Source organism: Cylas formicarius, unplaced genomic scaffold (genome assembly GCF_029955315.1).
Source record: "Cylas formicarius isolate icCylForm1 unplaced genomic scaffold, icCylForm1.1 PGA_scaffold_10__41_contigs__length_53128322, whole genome shotgun sequence".
Classification (NCBI taxonomy): Eukaryota; Metazoa; Arthropoda; class Insecta; order Coleoptera; family Brentidae; genus Cylas; species Cylas formicarius.
The window spans coordinates 43,119,005-43,139,105 of NW_026844214.1; the positions used below are offsets into that span (position 1 = coordinate 43,119,005).

The 20,101-nt window shown below is 34.8% G+C and overlaps 1 protein-coding gene across 6 annotated transcripts in view; it reads left to right on the plus strand.

The window, feature by feature from the left end:
- LOC132708295 (focal adhesion kinase 1-like) overlaps positions 1-20,101 on the plus strand; it is a 41,574-nt gene that overhangs the window by 1,397 nt on the left and 20,076 nt on the right. For 2 of the 6 annotated variants that reach the window (XM_060680533.1, XM_060680535.1), the window contains exons 1-5: positions 2,411-2,857; positions 13,553-13,679; positions 13,739-13,894; positions 14,199-14,366; positions 17,126-17,747. In XM_060680533.1, the coding sequence (XP_060536516.1) occupies positions 2,784-2,857; positions 13,553-13,679; positions 13,739-13,894; positions 14,199-14,366; positions 17,126-17,747 (1,147 nt within the window). In that variant the 5' untranslated portion in view covers positions 2,411-2,783. Of the gene's footprint in view, positions 1-2,409; positions 2,858-13,552; positions 13,680-13,738; positions 13,895-14,198; positions 14,367-17,125; positions 17,748-20,101 lie in introns of those variants that run through there. The other 4 variants (XM_060680537.1, XM_060680538.1, XM_060680534.1 and 1 more) reach the window with 3 other exon arrangements.

Below are 20,101 nucleotides of genomic sequence, written 5' to 3' on the forward strand. Positions count from 1 at the left end.
ACACTACATAATTTCTGTGTCAAAGCTTCGCGCAAGCTCAGTTGGGGTGTTTGAGTGAAAAAAAAGTATAAATTTGATTCAATAATAATCTCCACCAAATAAATCCGTCGGTTGGGACTTTCTTTAAAATGTAAGCCAGCAAATCAGCAACAAAATGTGCGGGGTTGATTAGCTTTGTTTTTTTTTTTTTTTTTTCACTGGGGATGTTTAGAACGTTTGAAGTGTTTAAAGTTGATTAATTTTCGTCCTCTATAACCAATTTTTGGGCAATTATTGTACATTCTAGGCTAATTTAGGTTAAGATGCAGTTTTTTTTTAACAAATTGTTCTTTGGTATTGGCATCTAAGTCGTCTATGTGGTCTAGACTTGCGATGAAGAACTGAGCGGTCTGCCTGGGATGAGGCTTAAGTGCTGTGGTGCAAAACACTGAGTCCTTAAAATTAAATTTAAATTTTGTAATAAACGATTCCATTTTTTTAGTCTTATTTGAATATTCTTGATGAGCTTGTGTACTTTTTCTGGCCGATATTAAATACCCCATATTCTTTTGCAGTAAAGAGACCTGGTAATTTATTTCTTGCAATTTGGTAGCGGAACGTTTCAATATTTTCATGAGAAACTGCATGTAGAAGTTAGGTGAGATTAATACTATAATGTACATACAGGGTGTTACTAACTAACCTGTCCGACAAAAGGAGGGAGAATTCTCTCCCAAATATAAGACGAAAATGTGGTTTAAAATTTGTTGGAATGTAGTTTCTTTTTCGAAATACAGGGTGTTGGAAAAATAAAATTTGATGCGTATTGAATATTTTTATCTTAAGTAAAAAATTAATTTCAAGTAAGTTACGTTTCTTGCATTTTTGTCGCATCTCTTATAAAGTAAGAGTGAGCAATGATTTTAATTGCTCATGTCGCTTATTATGTGTTCCAAATATCATTGGAAGATCGTAATAATAAACCCTGTATTTTCCAAAAGAATCGGCATTCCAAAAAAAAACACGTTTTCGTCTTAAAATTGTGTGTATATCATAATTTATTGAACTGAGGTGGCTTCTACTTGATAAAAATCCATTTATCAAAATAAATAATAACTAAAAGTTCAGATTTTTACGAAATTATATATTTTGACATGACAATTGTTTCGACAACGCCGTGTCTTTATCAAATGTAATATTTACAAACTACCTTCTACTATATATACCGAAAAATGACCATAAAAGCCTAATTAATGTTGTTGTGAGAATTTAAATTCAATAAAGGAGAGGTATTTAAATCTAATTGATCGTTAAGCAATACATTTGAAGGTCTCATTTTGTTAATTTCCATTGCTTCCAATAAATTTAATTTTCTACTTTTTGTGGCTGTATGTAAAATATCAAAATTGTCGTCAAAAATTTGTTTTTTTCTGTTTAAGTGTGTAGCATAATTAGAATATAGACTATTGTTTCTAAACGCACTTTTATGTTCGTTAATGCTTTTCTTGAAGGATCTACCTGTTTGTCCAATATAAATTTTAGGACAAGAGCCGCATTTCAACCTGTAGACACCTGATTTTTGAGATTTTGGACAAGTCCAGACAACAGTAAACTATATTTATCCGAAACCTAATACAGAACACGAACAATTTAAAACAATTACTTACATAGGAGAACCTAGTGAAAAAGTTTCAAAACATTTGTCAAAATGTGGTTTAAAAATAGGTCTCAGAACTAACAACACAATAGGAAAATATTTGAAAAACAATAAAACGAAATGTCCAAAATCTCAAAAATCAGGTGTCTACAGGTTGAAATGCGGATCTTGTCTTAAAATTTTTGTCTTAAATTTTTTAAAGAGGTAGATCCTTCAAGAAACGCATTAACGAACATAAAAGAGCGTTTAGAAACAATAGTCTGGGTTCTAATTATGCTACGCACTTAAACACAGAAAAACACATTTTTGACGACAATTTTGATATTTTACGTACAGCCACAAAAAGTAGAAAATTAAATTTATTGGAAGCCATGGAATGAGACATTCAAATTTCAATTAGATTTAAATACCTCTCCTTTATTGAACTTAAATTCTCACAACAACATTAATTAAGGTTTTATGGTCATTTTTCGGTATATATAGTAGTAGGTAGTTTGTAATTATTACATTTGATAAAGACATGGTGATGTCGAAACAATTGTCATGTCAAAATATATAATTTCGTGAAAATTTGAACTTTTAGTTCTTATTTATTTTTATAAAATTTACAAAATTATAACTTTAATACATGTTTCTTATGATTTATTGTGTAAATACAAAATTAACCGGCACAAGACAATCCCCAAAAGCAAGGTTAATGTTAAAATGCCGGTCGGTCGTTATACGCGGGCGCAAAGCTTCAACACCGAAACGACTGGGTGTACGAGGACGCCCGTTAAACGTTTCCAGAATATATCTGTTGACTGCGGTTTCCATATGCGTGTTTACGTGCACGCGCCCGCGTGTGAGTGTGTGTTGTACCCCCGGAAGTATTCTTCGACGTTTGGAATAAATAATTCGTTCTTAAACGGGCAATTAGCAGTCGAACGAGGCGCGCGTAACCGATCTTCGAATACCGATCGATTTTGAACGCGTCCGGCTATAAGCTTCGCGCATTCTTTCACTTCGCCGAAAGAGAAATGACGTATAGGATCCGAGGGTGGTTGTCTTCGCTGTCGTCGTCGTCGTCGCGTCGACCCTCTGGTTATTTATCGGGAGTTTGTTTCGGCGGTGTAGTAATCGTTGGTTTGACGGTGTGATACCTACGATGATGGTGGAAAAACTGGAGGGGTTTTTCATGTACCGGAAACCGGTCTACAGAATCTTCCAGTATTTGGAAACGTGAGTGAGGCGGCGGCGGCGTGACGTCTGGGTTATATAGGTCACGGTTAGGGGCAACGTATGCGGCGCATTTGAATAGGGAAATTAATGGGAATTCGTTCGTTGAACTGTTGACGGGTTGGGTCGCACCAAACACTTTTTTACTTTGTGCATTCCGGTTACGTCGCGAAACAGGAAAAATAATGCCAGTTGGGTGATTTTTATTGGTTATTAACTGGTTCTAACCTCATTTTTCTGACGTTATTTTGAATTCAACATTTTTATCTTAAAAGGTGGGGTCTCTTTCGTTATTTAAAAGAAAACGTTGTGTCTAACTGATGTTGAAGAGTATTGACTTGAATCTCAATCTCAACCGTATAAGAAATATTTATTTTTTGATGATCAAGCCCCCATTTGTGGTTCCAGACAGACCCGTTCATTTGGAAATAATGTTGGTGACGCGACATGAACCTCAATTATATCCCGCATATTAGTATTTAAAAAAGGGTTTAGGTCCCCCCGCAGCAGTATTAGTTCATTATTATCGCCATATGCGCAATCAAAAATTTGCATGCAACAACGTACGCTAGGTCTGCATACAGAAGCACGCACAAAGTCTGCAGTTCCGCTTATTGCCTGAAGGATGCCTAATGATGTGTGTGACAGCGTTGGCATCAATAGCTTGCACCAATGTGCTCAAAATAAAAAATAAAACTTGCAGCGTGTGGTGTACAAAATTGACTTGTGCAACGACAACAGTTCCCAATTCGCGTCATTCTTTTTCAGTGTGCATTCACACATTACACTTTTTTGTATGCGCGCATATCAACGCGGACATCCTTGTCCATCTGTGGAGGTCTCGGTAGGGGCCTAATCTAACAAAATAATTAACAAATAATAATAAAGATTTTCACGAAATTATATATTTTTACATGACAATTGTTTCGACAACACCGTGTCTTTATCAAATGTAATATTTACAAACTGCCTGCTAGTATATATACCGAAGAATGACCACAAAACCTTAATTAATGTTGTTGTGAGAAATCAAGTTCAATGAAGGAGAGGTAAAGTCTGCTCATAGGTATAAAAACGTGACTAACTGATACGAATGAATGAAATATGGCCAAACAGGTCCGTACTTTCCTTAGAATTTAATTATTTGGAGTTTTATTAGGAAAGATACTAAGCAATATTTATTTATTTATGTTTAAATCTAAAATAAAATTACAAATTATTTTTATTACCTACTTAAATTACTTAAAATTATTCACATAATATATAAGTATCACTATTGGTATCATCGCCTGTTCTAATTATTATTTGTTCTATATTATTTGCAATGTGGATATACGATTGTTCTGCTTTTTCTATATGTTTAACAGAATTTTCCCAACTTTGTGGAGGGATGTTAAAAACTTCGGTTTCTATAAGTTTGAGGACATTGGACTTAACACGGGGAAAAACATTGTTACCTTGAATGGCAGATTTCAGTTAGTGCCAAAAATGTTCAGTGGGATTAAATATACAGTGGTGAGGTGGAAGACTTAAAACTTATACCCTAGATTTTTTTGAATAATTATCACAGACGTATTCCTTTTGTAGGTTCAAGCGTTGTAGAACGTCAATTAATTGCTTTTTGGTATAATCTTCGTGAAAATAAATGTCGTTATTATACATGTAGTTTTGGATTGTTGCTTTTGTGTTACATGACGAAGGGGTTTTAGTCAACTGTCCACTGTGATAACTTGCATTGTCCATTACAATTACGCTATTAGGAGGAATGTTTGTAACTAGTTTGTTTTTAAACCAACTTTCAAATAAATCAGCGGTGGTGTCTTCATGGAATTCAAGAGAAGAACATTTAATATTTATTTTATATATTATTTTTCGCAGACAGAAAGTCCATTTGGAATCCAACCATCTTTAGAGTCAGCATGCAAAGTAGTTATTCTTTTACCTCTTTTTGATAGCGCGTTTGTTTTACACTTATCAGTTGAGTCAACCCAACCCTTTTCCGGGGTATCATAAGTGTCGAACCAGGTATCATCCAAGTAAATAATTGGCCTTTGTTGTTCTCTGTAAATCCTATTTTTTTTAGATATTCCAGTCGCCATTTCCGAATTCTAAAAGTTTCCATTAAAACTTGCCTTTTGTCAATTTTTTTAAATCTAAAACCCATGTGTTGAATGTACTTCCATAAGGTAGTTCTGCCACATTTAACACCGGTTTCATCTTTTTCAAGCCTCCTAATTAAGATATCTAATGTAGGCACGCTTTGTTCCTCGTATAACTGCTAAATTTTATGCCGTATTATATCTTGATCACTTTCCTCTACACTCGAGAAAATGTCAGCATCGCTTCTTTTTTTCCTCGCTGAAATGGGCTTATTCACAATTTTCCATACAGTTGATGCTGGAATTTTCGTCAATGTGGCCGTTTCTTCTAAAGATGCTTGTTTGCTGGCACCACGTTCAATGAGAGTCAAATAAACATTGTTTATAACTTCCTTAGTCTCAATAGAATAGAATAGAATACACTAGTCTCGCACATATTTTCCATAATTCGCACACGATTCTACACACGCTGTATTACACACAAAATAAGAATGATTACTAATAAATGTAAATTGAGTAGTATACCAAACCATAGAATATTAAACACAGGTAGGTATAAAAATTTTTTCTACTACGGACCACAATTGTACTTGAATTGAATACTTTCTTATATCTATGAACAGACCATATTTAAATCTAATTGATGGTTAAGCAATACATTTCAATGTCTCATTTTGTTAATCTCCATCGCTTCTAATAAATTTAATTTTCTACTTTTTGTGGCTGTATGTAAAATATCAAAATTGTCGTGAAAAATGTGTTTTTCTACTATTTAGTGACAAAAACACATATTTTTTAATAATTGTGAATCCGCAACCGACGAAATTATATTCTTTAGTTAAAAATTACATAAACAAGATTTGCCCATTAGACCAGTCGTGTCTTAAGTAACAGCTCCAGCAGTTAAACTCTCAACAAAATTATTAAAAAATTAGTAAAAAAAATCCACACAGATTTTAAACCAAAATTTGCAATAATTTTTTTTTTAATTAATCAACAAAATTAAAGATATCAAAATTCCTTCTAACGCAACACTATTGTCAAATTTATTTCCCAGTATCCCACCTATGGATGTGATAGATTTAATAGATTTCACCGCAACTAACTTTTAGTTTTTATTTATTTTGATAAATGGATTTTTATCAAGTAAAAGCCACCTCAGTTCAATGCCTAATCTAACGACGAAATTAGATGTCGACGCATTAGATATTTTTTAAAATAAACAAGAAAGAAACTAGTCAAATAAAAATATTTAAATGTTGAAACTACTTATCACAACACCGCCTACGCTTTAGCTTTAAAATTTAGTAGGTAGCGTTGAACTTCATTAACAAGGGTGTTTTATTCTTATTTATTTGACACGTCAAGCCGACAACAACTAAACACACATTCATCAAGTTTACATGATCAAAACCATGTTATAAACTTAAATACTTTTGAGATTTAACAAGTATTACTTTTTCATAAGTTAACCTCCTCTATGTGTCTAATTTACAATACTGCCAACCTATATACATTATATAGAGTTTCTAACCTATGCTATGTTTATATACATAACAAGATTGCTTTCGAAAAATCGTCGCTGGGCGAGGCAAGTTGGTAGCGCGTAGCAGCTTTTTATTAAAAAAGGAAGGAGCTTCGCGGTTTCGTGTGGTAAAGGGACGCATTGTTTTTCTATCGTTCTCCTGCGGACAACTATAGAACTTTCGCAAAATCGATCTAATTTAATTGTGCATGCACTCTGTGTAAAGTGTCCTTCACATCCCGTCGAACTTCAAAGTTACAGCAAACATCGGTAAATATTAAAATTTGCACATTTGCGTTATCGAATGATATTTTTTCAAATATCTCGGGCCTTGTATGATCGACGAAGTGACGTTTACAGTTTACGATACTGTTCAAATAAAATTATGCCACCTTTAACGGTTTTTCATTTATCGCCAATAATTTACCCACAAAAACGTAAATTTTTAGGATCTTTTAGATGTTTTGCCCGAAGTAGAGATTATAGCCCTGGATCTTCCACGTTTCCTGGTCCAAAAATTTTTTAAAAATAGTAAACGGTTTTCCAGAAAATAAGTTTTTTTCTGAAACCATTCAGTGCGCCGTAATAAGCAATGACGTCATCGCGTCTTGATATTCCCCAAAATAACGATTTCAATATGAATTTTTTCAAATATGACATGAATATGAATATAAAAAATGACACGGTTTGAACCAATTAGCCATATTTTTTACGATTTTTGATTTACGGCTAATAATTTACTCTGTAAAAGAACAATTTTCTAGGTCTTTTACATTTTTCCCAATAATTTTAAAACCATGTATGTAATCGAAAAAATGCCTGAAATAAATGTTATTGCGCTGGATCTTCCGCGTCTGCTGGTTAAAGAATTTTGCCGATATTTTTATATCATTTTTTTAAAATACTTGGTAAAATTTGATTGCACGCAATTTTTACCGTTTAAATGTCGACATAGACTTTTACTTCTCTGCTGAATTTGAAGTTGATATCTGCAAATTTAGGACACTTAGGTGAAAACCTTAAATACAACATTTTTTATAAGCTTATGTGCCTCGTGGAGGGTTAAAAAGGAGGCAAATTTTAGTTTTGTAGCTCCAACGTTTCGGAAGTTTTTCAGGAAAAACGAAAAGACGAGAACGGAGAACTGACAGACAAAAAAAATTTTTTTTCGACTGTCCCAGCGATCCCATAGGACCTACCATTACCTAGATATAACATATTATTTTTGAAAAATTTGATTTCATTGATTTTCGAAAGTAACAAGGGGAAAATGATATTTTTTATCAAGTGCGCAGCTTCAAATAAGACAAAAGTTAGAATAACAGACGCATTATAAAGTTCAATTATCTTACCTGCTAGGACGTTGACGTTATTTAATAAACAAAAACGATTTTTTTTTGTAAAAATAGTGACATCCCGTGGCCCCAAGCAACTTAGAACAAACTTTTATAGGAAAAAAAATCTAATTTGTATGCCTCGTTTTTGCAAAAAAGGTATAATTTAAACATTAATCGAATACTTCTTACAACACTTCTGGATTCCTCCTGCGTAGGTTTTTGCTGAGTCGAAATTGCTGACGTTTCGCCAATCATCCTGTTGGCTTCGTCAGAGCTTGACTGAAACTGGCTCGTATTTTACTCCGTATGATCTGTTCATAGATATAAGAAAGTGACCCATTGCTTATGAACGGATTATCCAAGGGTGGTCATTAACATACAATGCAACAAGATTATTATTATTAATTAAGGTAACTATTAATTATTAATTAAGGTAATTATAAAATTAAAGTAATAATCTTGTTGCATTGTATGTTGATGACCACCCTTGGATAATCCGATCATAAAAAATTGGTCACTTTCTTATATCTATGAACAGACCATACTTGCTTATATATTGTTTGAAGGGGGCGGAGCTAAATGAGGGACATAAACACCGTCCCGGATGACCGATTCCCAACTTGGTGACAGGTAGAGACCTGAGTCGCGGTTAGGATTGTCAGGTTCCTTCTAGATTTCTATAGACTCTCGGATTTTGCGTTTTTAGAAGAACTGATTACACCCAAGAATTTTAGTTTTGTCGAATAAAATTTTGAAACGTTTCAAAATTCGCATTTTCCGAATGTTCTCTTTTGATTGATATTATTCTTGCGTTTACTCTGTTTCTTACTTGGACAAATTCTACGTGAGTTTCTTCCGACGGTGCACTTTTGTATGTTAAGTAACATTTCCTTTTCGATTCAGAGAGTTCTTTTACCTCTTGACAAAACCACGGTTTCGTGTGGTTTGTCGCGTTTACATTAATTCTACGCTTTCCAATCGCTTCCTCTGCTGCTTCTTTGATACATTTCGCAATACTTTGCCAGCTCTCTTCTGCTCCCATTCTGGTGTCAAATGTTTCTGTTTTAATTTGTTAGTAATCCTGCTCTTGTAGAGGAGTTTTGTGCTCTTCGTTGTTAGGAACTCTAAATTGTCTTTTTCGATGTACTGCGGGGGTTTTCTCTTTTGTTGTGGACGTTTTAGTAGTATCTTGCCAAGAACAAGGTTGTGATCGATCCCCAGGTTAGCGGTTAGGACTCTGACCTCGAGTACTTGTGCCGGTGTTATTACTCGATTTGTGAGTATGAAGTCTATCATCGATCGCTGGCCTCGATTGTTATTGAAAGTGTATTTGTGTTGGTCTTTATGTGGGAAGTACATGTTATTGATCCTCATATCATTTCTAGCGCAGAAGTCTATCAGTGCTTCCCCGGTTTCATTGATTATGGCTTCATTATACTTTTGCTTTATACCTGGTATGATATCTTTCCCGATCCTTGCATTAAGATATCCGAGTATGATAATTGCGTCTTTAATATTCTTGTTCATTTTTAGGCAGATTTTCAATATTCTGTCGTTGATGTATTCGATGTCTCCGTATTTTGATATTCCCTGCCCCTTTTTACTTTGTCTTTCTTCATTTCTATTATGATCTCTTGATCTCTTCCATTTCACGACGTTATGTTCCAGCAAGCGATTCGTGTGGTGTGGTGTTTAGGTTTTCCTTTGCCAATTCGTTCTCCAATTCGATTTTCCAATGTCCTAGCGTGTGTCGTCATCTGATAGTTCCGTCCAGTTTCCGAGGCTGCATCTTCAGTTCTGTGAGATAATTGGTTCTTTTTACCCCAGGAGGATGAAGATCAACCTGATAATTCCCTAGTACACCCTAGTTTGGAAGATATGCAGGTCGATTTAGAAAGAAAATTAAGTGGAACCTTCTTCTCGACCTCCTTCACCACAACCCGTACATAATCCTCCTTCTTTAGAGACGCTGGGCGTAATACAGATTTTTCGACGGCCTTGGGAGCTCAACCATAAGATAATGAAAGAATACCCGCTATTCAACGATTTCGGGAATCCCAATAAAAATATCGACTCCACTTAGTTGTCATTACGACGCGACGGAGACTTAACCTACAACATAAATAAATATAAATTTGACACAAAAAGATTTGACTAGTCAATTCCACGACGCAAATTGGTGGTAAAATATACTAATTTTCTACTCCCGTCTATAAAATACCTAATTACACACTGATTTAGCGTGCGGGAAACGTCACTTTACCGCGTCAGTTTCGTTTTCCGTGCAGTATCACGTGACATGATATTTTGAAAATATAATGAAAATGCGATGTATCATTTTTGCATATTTTATTATTTTGAATCCAACATTTCTGGATTTTACACGCACTGTTGCTGTTTTATTGACGTTACATTAAGTTTTTCCTCATTAAAAAAGTGTTTATATCGCAATGGGAAATGTAGTTGATACGTGTTTTAAGCCGCAGAAGAGCAGTTGGCCTGAATCGCAATCTTAGACGGACTGAGACAGTGTTGCCAGTGCTAGACATCGTCAGGGTTTTTTAGTGATATACTATTCGCATATTTTTATGTATATAAAAGCATAGGTAAAATAAAAATTTAATTCAATTTACTTTAACAAAATGTGTTGCTGACACTTTGTTAAACGTGAAAATAACAAATAGTTCTTTTTTTACCAATAGCGTTTTGTAAGAAATGTCTTTTTTCGAAGTGACAATGTTACAACGAATAAACGTCTATGTAGGGGAGTTTTTGAAATCTTAATTTCACGCACCCCTTGTCTGGCTTTGTTTTTTGAACATGAAAAAGTTTTTTTTTTTGGATATTGCAAAGACTAATAGCAAAAATGCCGCAATACTGTGAAGTTTGCAATAAACTTGCTGTTTGAATTCTCCAGTGTCATTTCATGTGTATGTAAACAAATCGAAGACGTGTTTCATAGGCGGTGTCCTTATTATCGAAACTTTTTAACATCAGGAGCATATCCGTTCCTGGGAATTATTAATTATTATAATTATATGTTTTTTTAAAACGCGATTTGCTAATTTTGCAAAGAAGTATTTTCGTTCCCATTCGTATTTTTTAATTGTAATTTTAATTCAAAAACGCTGGAAATATGATTTATTTTTTTTTAAATTTGTAGACTAAAGCAGTGGTGTTCAGATCTGGTGACTGGGATCGATGTCCATTCAAGTAAAATTGTGTTTTTTTTCTATAACTTGAATGCGTGTTTCGGATCATTGTCCTGTTTAAATCGCAATTGCATCTCTTCTGCATTTTATCTTAATAAATTTATTATGATTGATTGGCTCTGTCCCAGGTCGAGAACACATCCCTAGACCATTATGCTAGCTCCTCCATTTTTACAGAATTTGGTACTTGCCGTGATCTTGCGCCAACCGGTCTTCTAACATATTGTCTACCAACAGATCCAAACAGTGAAAATTTGTTTTAACCACTTCAAAGAACCGTATTTTATTTTTCTCTTGATTAAGACAGATTTAGAAATATTTTAAGCCTTAACAATTACCGACTTTTTTCCCCATTTTAAATACTACTTAATTTTTGGTCCGAAAGCAGATGACAAGTAACAGCGACTGGGCATGATAAATAACATAGAATCAAGACTGAATAATTTAGAACACATAAAGTTATATGTGAGAAAGGTGTATCATTGAATGTGATCTCTGTTGATAATGTATTTATGAAACTTATTATTATTATTATATTATAATTCCACATTTATTGCCCCTCTTGGAAGTTATTTTCTTCCAACTTTCCATAGCAACCATTCATATTTAGCCAACATACCTCACCTCACTTGTCCAGTACCTAAATTCATCACAACAGTAATTTTACGAGTAACTTACGTGGTCTTTTTTAGGTGGACGTCTTGAACCTTAGAACCACTCCCAACATTATCGCCAAAATATTTGTTTTCGAATATTTTGTATTTTAAAAAATTGAAAATTAAAAAAAAAATGTATACCTAACTCCTCTAATGGATGTTTTTAAAATAACCAAAAAACTAAAATAAAAGAAAATCACTTTCTTTTTTTTTGTAACCCGAAACATTAACTATTTTCGAAACTGGCAACACCGCCTACGTTTTAAACTTTATTCGCGGGAACCTTATTCCGCCGCGAGTAGCGTTGAACTTTATCTATTGGTAAGGGGAAACGTCATTTCTTATCATGCGCGCACGCTTCAAATAAGGGATAAAGCAAAACGCTGCCAGAATAAGCCACGCAAAAAGTGTAGTCAATTATTCGACAACGATCAAATTTATGCGAGGCGGAAGAAAAATTACGTGGGCGGGTGGTTATTAAACCAAGCGCCCACGCCTATATTGGACCATAATACCTTTGCGTCTTCATCGCGATTGAAAATTATTAGGAAATTACATGTATCGTTTTCGGCGTTGCGGGTTTCTTTATTTTGCACGATGCGGCGCAATTGTTTTTTTTTGCTTTTCGAATGTATCGGTGGTTGTTTCTGCCAATGGTTGCGCGACGCCAAACTGTGCGAAATATGCAGGTAAATGCGCCACTAAACGGCATAGTATGCGAAAGTTACAACAAAACTTTGCAACAATTTTAAACAGTTTAAAGCGAAGTTGAATGAGCGCCCATTTCTGCGTACTGGATTAAGTATAGTTAGAGTGAGTACTGTTTTCAAACTGAAGTGGTGGCGATGTTCAAACATTTTCGGAAAAAATAACGGTAACTTTTACCAGATGGTTTTCCACGGACATCCACGGAGGAATTTTGTTGCCTTTGAAAGTATTGTATTATCAAAAGTCGCCTAGAAAAAGCCCTTTTTTACGACTCTTATTTGGAGATATGGACATTTATGTAAGAAAATGTTGGGACACCCTCCCCCACCACAACTTGCAGAAATAGAGCAAAGAGCAAGTAAATTTGAATTTGTCTAAAATTATACTCACTTTAACTATCGTTAACCACCATTTCAGAGGCTCCAAAATAATTTCCAGCATTTTCTCGTATTAGGACTTACTTACTTCTTCAGAAAACGGGTCATCACCTGAAGTGTTTCTATTTTCTTTTATTAATATACAGACCATATACCATAGAAAATGTGTAATAAAATCCAAAACTTACAAAACAATTAACTTCTTAACACTGCAAAAACAGAAGTAACTAAATGCGACAATATATTCGATACAACGTAGTTAGAGTGGAGGTTAGCATTTAGTTGAATCAAAACTAGAAAAATACGCTGAAAGTGCTTTTGTTTAAAATGTTTGGTTGTTTTTTTGCTTCAATTGGCACGCCAAAGGTCATTCGGCCAGCTTAACATATTGAGGCTATAATTAAAAAATTCCTGAAATAATGCCTTCATAAAGATAGAGTCTGGAATAATCCATTATCCTATAAGTGTATGAAGATATCCATGTCGTTAAATAAAGTCCTAAATAATTAGTCATAAACTGATGAGCGATTTATCCAACGGTTCCAGCAATTATCTAACACGGGATCACATCCTGGATGCCTGGGTACCAGCGTGAATATGAGAAATCCGGAAACTGACCAATATGCAAGACAAATCCCTAGATATCCGCATAAAACAATCACCAACTCAGACACTCCGCCACTATGACACTTTTTTACTTAAATAGAAAAATCATATGCTTGTAACAATGATTAATTCACTTTGTATTATTGCCCGTGTGCATCATCACATATTTTCTTTGCAGTGATGTATCACCTGCAGCCCCCGTAAATCAGGGCTCACCGGTAAGGTGTGCCCCGACGCGGACCAATATGGAAAGCCCGAAAAAGTCGCCCCAAAGTCTCCAAGCGGGCGACAAGTCAACGGTTAAGGTCAGTTTTGAGCCATATGCCGACTCTCTTTCTCACCCTCAATTCCATGTTTTATTTAGGTTCATTTACCGAATGGAGGATTCAACGTGGTCCGATTCGGCGACACTATCGATATTAAAGGCATCATTTCAACCGTCACTGAGCGACTTTCGACTGGAGAGAGAGATTACAAGGGACTATACGCCATGCGTCTCACTAGGCCCCCATCCAACGAGGTGAGGCTTCTTTGTTCGGGTCAATCTTTTGGTCGTTTTTGTTGTTTTGTTTGTGTTTTTACATTTTTGATGACGGTTATTTCTACATTTTTTTAACGATTTTTAAACAATTTCAATCAATGAAGCAGATATTTTTTCTGTTTTACTGGCAACAATATTGATTTTGTATTGAATATCCGATTGAAGGTTACCTTAAAAACCCATTAAATGAAAAAAAAAACAAAGGCAAAATGCTACCTTACAATGTGACAGCACTGACTGGCGGCAGTCGGGTTTTCTTTTTCTTAACTGTTGCCCCCTTCAGGTCCACTGGCTACCGCAGGATATCACAATGCAGCAAGTCCAGGAGAAATATCTGAAGCGGCACCCGAATTCCGATTGGCGGTACGAGTTGCGAATAAGGTACCTGCCGACCAGCCTTAGGGAGCTCTACGACAGAGACAAAGTGACGTTCCATTTTTACTACGATCAGGTCAGTTATTTATTGGCTTTGCTAATGATGTAACTGGTAAAAACTATTTGTGCGTAATCTAGGCGTATAGATTATATGATTGTTTTTTAATTTCAATTTACTAACACTGAGGCAGGACTTTCAAAAGTCATCCTTTCGACAAGTAGCAAACGTTATACGTACAAACGAGCACTGGTTCCTCACAGAGCAAGACTTCAATTCGCGAATTTATTCTCCACAGGTGAACCTTCGGACAGTAAACTACAGAAAATAAGTATTGCATATTGTTTAGGAATCAATAAGTGTGGGGTCGGGTGGAAAATGTAATGTAGAAAGTTCACGTTTTGTGGAAGGCGAAGCAAGTTTAATTAGGTCCACTAATTCAGAGGACATTTGTGCATTGCACGTTCAAAAAAAAAAAATGAAATTAAAAGCGGTTTATATCAGTGTTTCCCAACCTTTGTGCCATGCCCTACTGTAACATCTCTAAAATTTCTATGTCCCCATACATAATTTTTAACATTAAAAAATTGATTTGTTTACTTAAGAAATATAAATTATAGGTTTTAGGAAGATAACACTATAAAATTGCTCTCAAAAAACAGTAAATAATATTTCAAAACATATAAAACAAAAAAGTGAAATTCAAAGTCAAAATAATTTTAATACAGATTTTCTATAATAATTTAATGCGATCCTGGCGCTTAATGCATGCTGGCTGCACAGAAATTTTATATCAAGTTCCAGTTTAGTTACCTTTAATCTCAAGTCTCCACGTTGTGTTATATATATCCAGTCGATTACTTTTTTTATCAGTGAATCATTTACAGCATCGGCTAAATATTTTTGGTTGCATTTGGGTATTTAGTTTAAGTTCCTTCACAAAACCAATGCCATGGCTCCTTTTATATTATATAAAGTTTTTACTGACTCATCATTTTGCATTTCCGCGAGTTCTTCTTGATACTGCATATTTGATATATCAGACAAATCCACTAATATTGGCTGCATCATCCATGTTGGGACATCAATTTGTTTTAAATCAGAAAATTATTCTTTTAAATCCGCGGATAGAATATTTAAATGGTTCACAATAGCAGGTAAAGCGGTGTCAATTACTTCACATTTTTTGAGCCAATGAAACGATTCAAAGTTTTTGTTGTTAATATGTTTCTGATATAACTGTATATTGGTAATGAAACCAAACATCTTTGCCTTTACGTCGACAAGTGTTTTATTTGTTCCTTGAAGTTGCTTATTTAATATATTTAGTTTGTTGAAGATATCGGCCAAATAACTTTTAAATGCTTCACCATTGATTGTTAACAGATATTTCATTTTAGGTTTGTCGCTTAAAAAATCACTAAGTTTATCAAATAGTTCCATAAATCGTTTCAAGCAATTTTGCAATTTCCTTTAGATAGCCATCTTACTTCATGGTCTTCATTTTGCTTTTTACAAAATGACTTGGGAAGACGCTCAGATTTGGCACTAGCTTAAATGGCATTAACACATTTTATTACTGAACTTTATTTAGAACAGACGAGACACTTTTGGCTACCAAGTTTTCCCAATGAATAACACAATGTATACAAATCATTTCTGGGTTCGCATCCTTCATCTATTTTGAAGCAGTCATTTTTCTTGCCCATCATATTTTCATTTTCATTTCATATTTTCATTGGTATGTAATGGACATCTAAGTAGTTTTTTAGCTTATTATATATATCTTTCGAGTTAGTGGTGCTCGGCGCTCTCTAATCTTTTACAGAACAACATTTCTTCAGCAAAATGTCCTTCATGAATATATCTTACATAAGTTATCAAAACTGCCTCATTGCCCCTTAAAGTTGATTCTTCCATTTGCTCTCACAATTTTCTTGTTTTCAGCTTTTCAACAGGTTGTCTTTTAATTTCTTCGCGCATTTCGCCTATTCTTCTGCTAACAGTATTGTTACCAAGTGGCATAGCTGTTACATCTTTGTCATCTTTTTCCGAAACCGTTTTAACAAATGGTGACATTGACATTGACATTGGTTTTATGTATTCAATTAACACTGAATGATGTGTGAAACGCCACAGAAGTTGAGTTGGGCCGATTGGGGGCGTACAACAGGGCGTTTTAGCGAGTTTTAAAACATCCGGAGTTTCCCACGGCAAGCGACACGCTCTGCGGTGAATCCCCGACGAAGTTTAGTTGACGACTCTAATCACCCAGTTGATATGTTAGTAACGTCAAAGTAAATAATGTCTAATAATTATTTACAGCAATTTTTTATGATTTTGACTTTTTAATTGACCGCTTTAATCATATATATATATATATATATATATATATATATATATATATATATATATATATATATATATATATATATATATATATATATATATATATATATATATATATATGTTACTTGCAGTTAGAATGCCAGTTTGTTGACAAATTGCAAGGATATATATTGCTGGAGTTTTCCTAAAGTGTGCTAGATAGGCCTAAAGCTCGACATAACAATTTGTGTTGTGTTTTTATTTTGAATGTTTTGATATTGAAGACTCTTTTCTTTCTATTCTTTTATGCAATATCAGAAAAATATCACAATAAACTATACAATGTGCATGGGAAACTGGTACGAAAACGACGCAACTGCTTGAATTTTTACTTACAAGGAAGAGAGAGGGAGAGATGTCATTAAATTTTTAAATCGGCAGATAGTACTAACCCAATTTGTTCGTACATTTGATGTCGACCATCGTCACTCGCACCCTTATCTTTCCAGGTCCGTAACGATTACCACACGGAGCTGTACAAAAAAATCGATCAAGACGTGGCTGTGCAGTTGTGCTGTTTAGAGATTAGGAAGTATTTTAAGGACATGCCGCCGAACGTGCTCGACAAAAAGTCCAACTTCGAGTACCTGGAACGAGAGATCGGCATGCAAAAGTTCATACCGCTCAGCGTGCTCGAAAAGATGAAATCGAAATCGTTGCGCAAAAACATCCAGAGCCATTTCAAAAAGTTCGCTCACCACAACGAGTTCGAGAGCATGGTCAAATTTCTTGAGATGCTCAAGTACCACACGAACTATGACCAGGAGAGGTTCGACGTAGATTACGGCAGCAGTTTCACGGTACCGGTCGAGTTGATCATCGGGCCCGATATCGGTATTCAAGCGTCGTCCGCGAAGAACATCAATTTCGACCAGATTCAGGCGATCCAGACATTGGTCAGCGACTGCGACGAACACTCGAAGGCGACGCTCCAGCTGAAGGTGGCCGGCACGCAGGAGGTATTGTTCTTTACGTGTCCTAACGTCGACATAGCTGAGAGTTTGGCCGATCTGATTGACGGCTACTGCAGGTTGCATTCTGGCAGTCAGGCATCGATTTGGAACCGCAAAGGTAGGTCCCACGGCGAGAGGTTCGTTTTGTTTTGTTTTGTCTCGTCTCGCGGAATATATATGAAGTTATTTAAATGACAGTGTGTAATTTAATGTGTCAATCTGGATCTCTGCCTCGTGACGTATATACTTTGTTCTGTCATATTCTGATGAAAAGCGTTTCTAATACGTAGCGGTAGCGAGTGCGATGGGGAAAATGTTGGAGGTTTGAGCTTACAAAACCGTAGCGGAAATGTCAGGTGGCGCATGCGCTACAAACCCAACACGTTGAAGGGTGGATGTCATTTTTGATAACGGGTTCATTTTGTGCTAGATAGTTTGTAATAGCAGAATTTGGTTTTGAAAGTAGTGAATTTGGGCAAGGTGGATTGGACAGTGATGGTGAATTTCCAGCATAACAAATACATTTTATTTCTTATTATTTATATTATTAATAGTATTTTCAGTGTCCCAACGGGAAAGTTTTTTTCGCTCACATGAAATAGATATGCAATTTTAAGTTATTTGCAGAATGAATTTCCGGAAGAAATATTGGATAGGAAATGGAGAAACCTGAAAAAACCTACACAGGCATCAAAGGGACTATACGGAAAACTGGAATGGCTGGCATTTAACTGGGAATATTATTACCATACTTTTTACAAAAAAAAAACGTTAGCAATTTCGACTCAGTAAAAACCGACGCAGGAGGAATCCAGAAGTTTTGTAAAAAGTATTACAGTAGCCTGTGGAAGTTTCTTTGAAAAATATCACCAGTTTGATGAAATATATCGGGAGGACAAAACAGTTAACCTCCCTAAACTAATAACGTCGACAGCAGTTCCTGTTATAAGGAAAAAAGAATTAGAGCCCTTTGCCGAAAATAAGAAAGATTCACCCGCTATCCCATCCATGACTCTACAAATGGAAACCCCTCGAAATAGAGAAACACTTGTATGTTAAGTTTCAACAATTTTTTTATTGGTATAATTAAAAAGATTAAAGGCTTATAACACTTAAGACTAGCGACTCAAAGAGTGGAATGTTTTATCTATAAAGAATGCTGGCAAATCTCGAGGAAGCTCGGGTACAAAGAAATTGAACTCTTAAGAATCACGATTGAAAGAAGCAACGAAATCCAGGAAGAAAGAAATAAAATTTTGTACTAATTATGTGAATTACAAAAAAAAACAATAATTCAAAAATGTGTTTTATTTTTTATAATGCAATATCCACTTCAAGGTGTGGTAGCTCTTCTAGCACCTCTTCTAAATATGTTATTGAAGTCTCGCTGCTCCGAAACGTGCTAGATGTTGTAAATTCTAAAATAAATCTCTTATAATAAGTTTACAAATGTAGGCCTTGTATACGAAAATATTCTAAGTTCATAACTCCTTATAGTGTTTTCATTATACTTCTGATTTTTTGGTATTGGACACCTACTACCTTCATTATACTTAAATATTCGAATTGGTTTTGCTAATTCCAAAGCCATTTGATAAACCACATTTATATTTATAATATTCCGTCATTTCCATATCCATAACGTCCGTTTCTACTAATTTCTGATATAGTAGGTATTAGAGAACAAAGACGTTTCCATTTTATTAACACTTGTTAAATCAACAGCGCTACACACAAGCACTGAATAAGATAAACTTTCGAAAAAATATAAATCTCAAAATCAACAAAACCCCAACAAAAATAAGAAATCGTAACGTCTACGTATGTTAAAAGCGAAAACGGCCAATCAATTGACGTCGAACACTACATATCAGGAGCGCTTTGCTAAAGTCTGTTGATAGATATAAGAAACTGACTAACTGACACGAATTAAGGAAAGACCCGGGCAAGCTGTAAGAATGAAATATGGCCGAACAGGTCCCTACTTTACATAGAATTTAATTATTTGGGGTATTACAAATGATTTTTATTACTTGCTTAAATTATTTAAAATTATTCACATAATATATCAGTATCACTATCGCTATCATCTTCTGTTCTAATTGTTATTTGTTCTATATTATTTGCAATATGGACATACGATTGTTTTGCTTTTTCTATTTTTTTAACAGAATTTGTCCAACTTTGTGGAAGGATGTTAAAAACTTCGGTTTCTATTTGACCGGGAGCATCTCCTGAGATACACTAGACTCGCACATATTTTGCATAATTCGCACACGATTCAACACACGGTGTATTTCACACGAAATAAGAATGATTACTAATAAACTTAAACTATGTAGTATACCAAACCAAAGAATATTAAGCACAGGTAGGTATAAAATTATTTTCTATTATGGACCACAATTTTACCTGAATTTAACTTCCGAAACTTTAGGTAATAGTTTTCTTGTATTGTATGTTAATGACCAT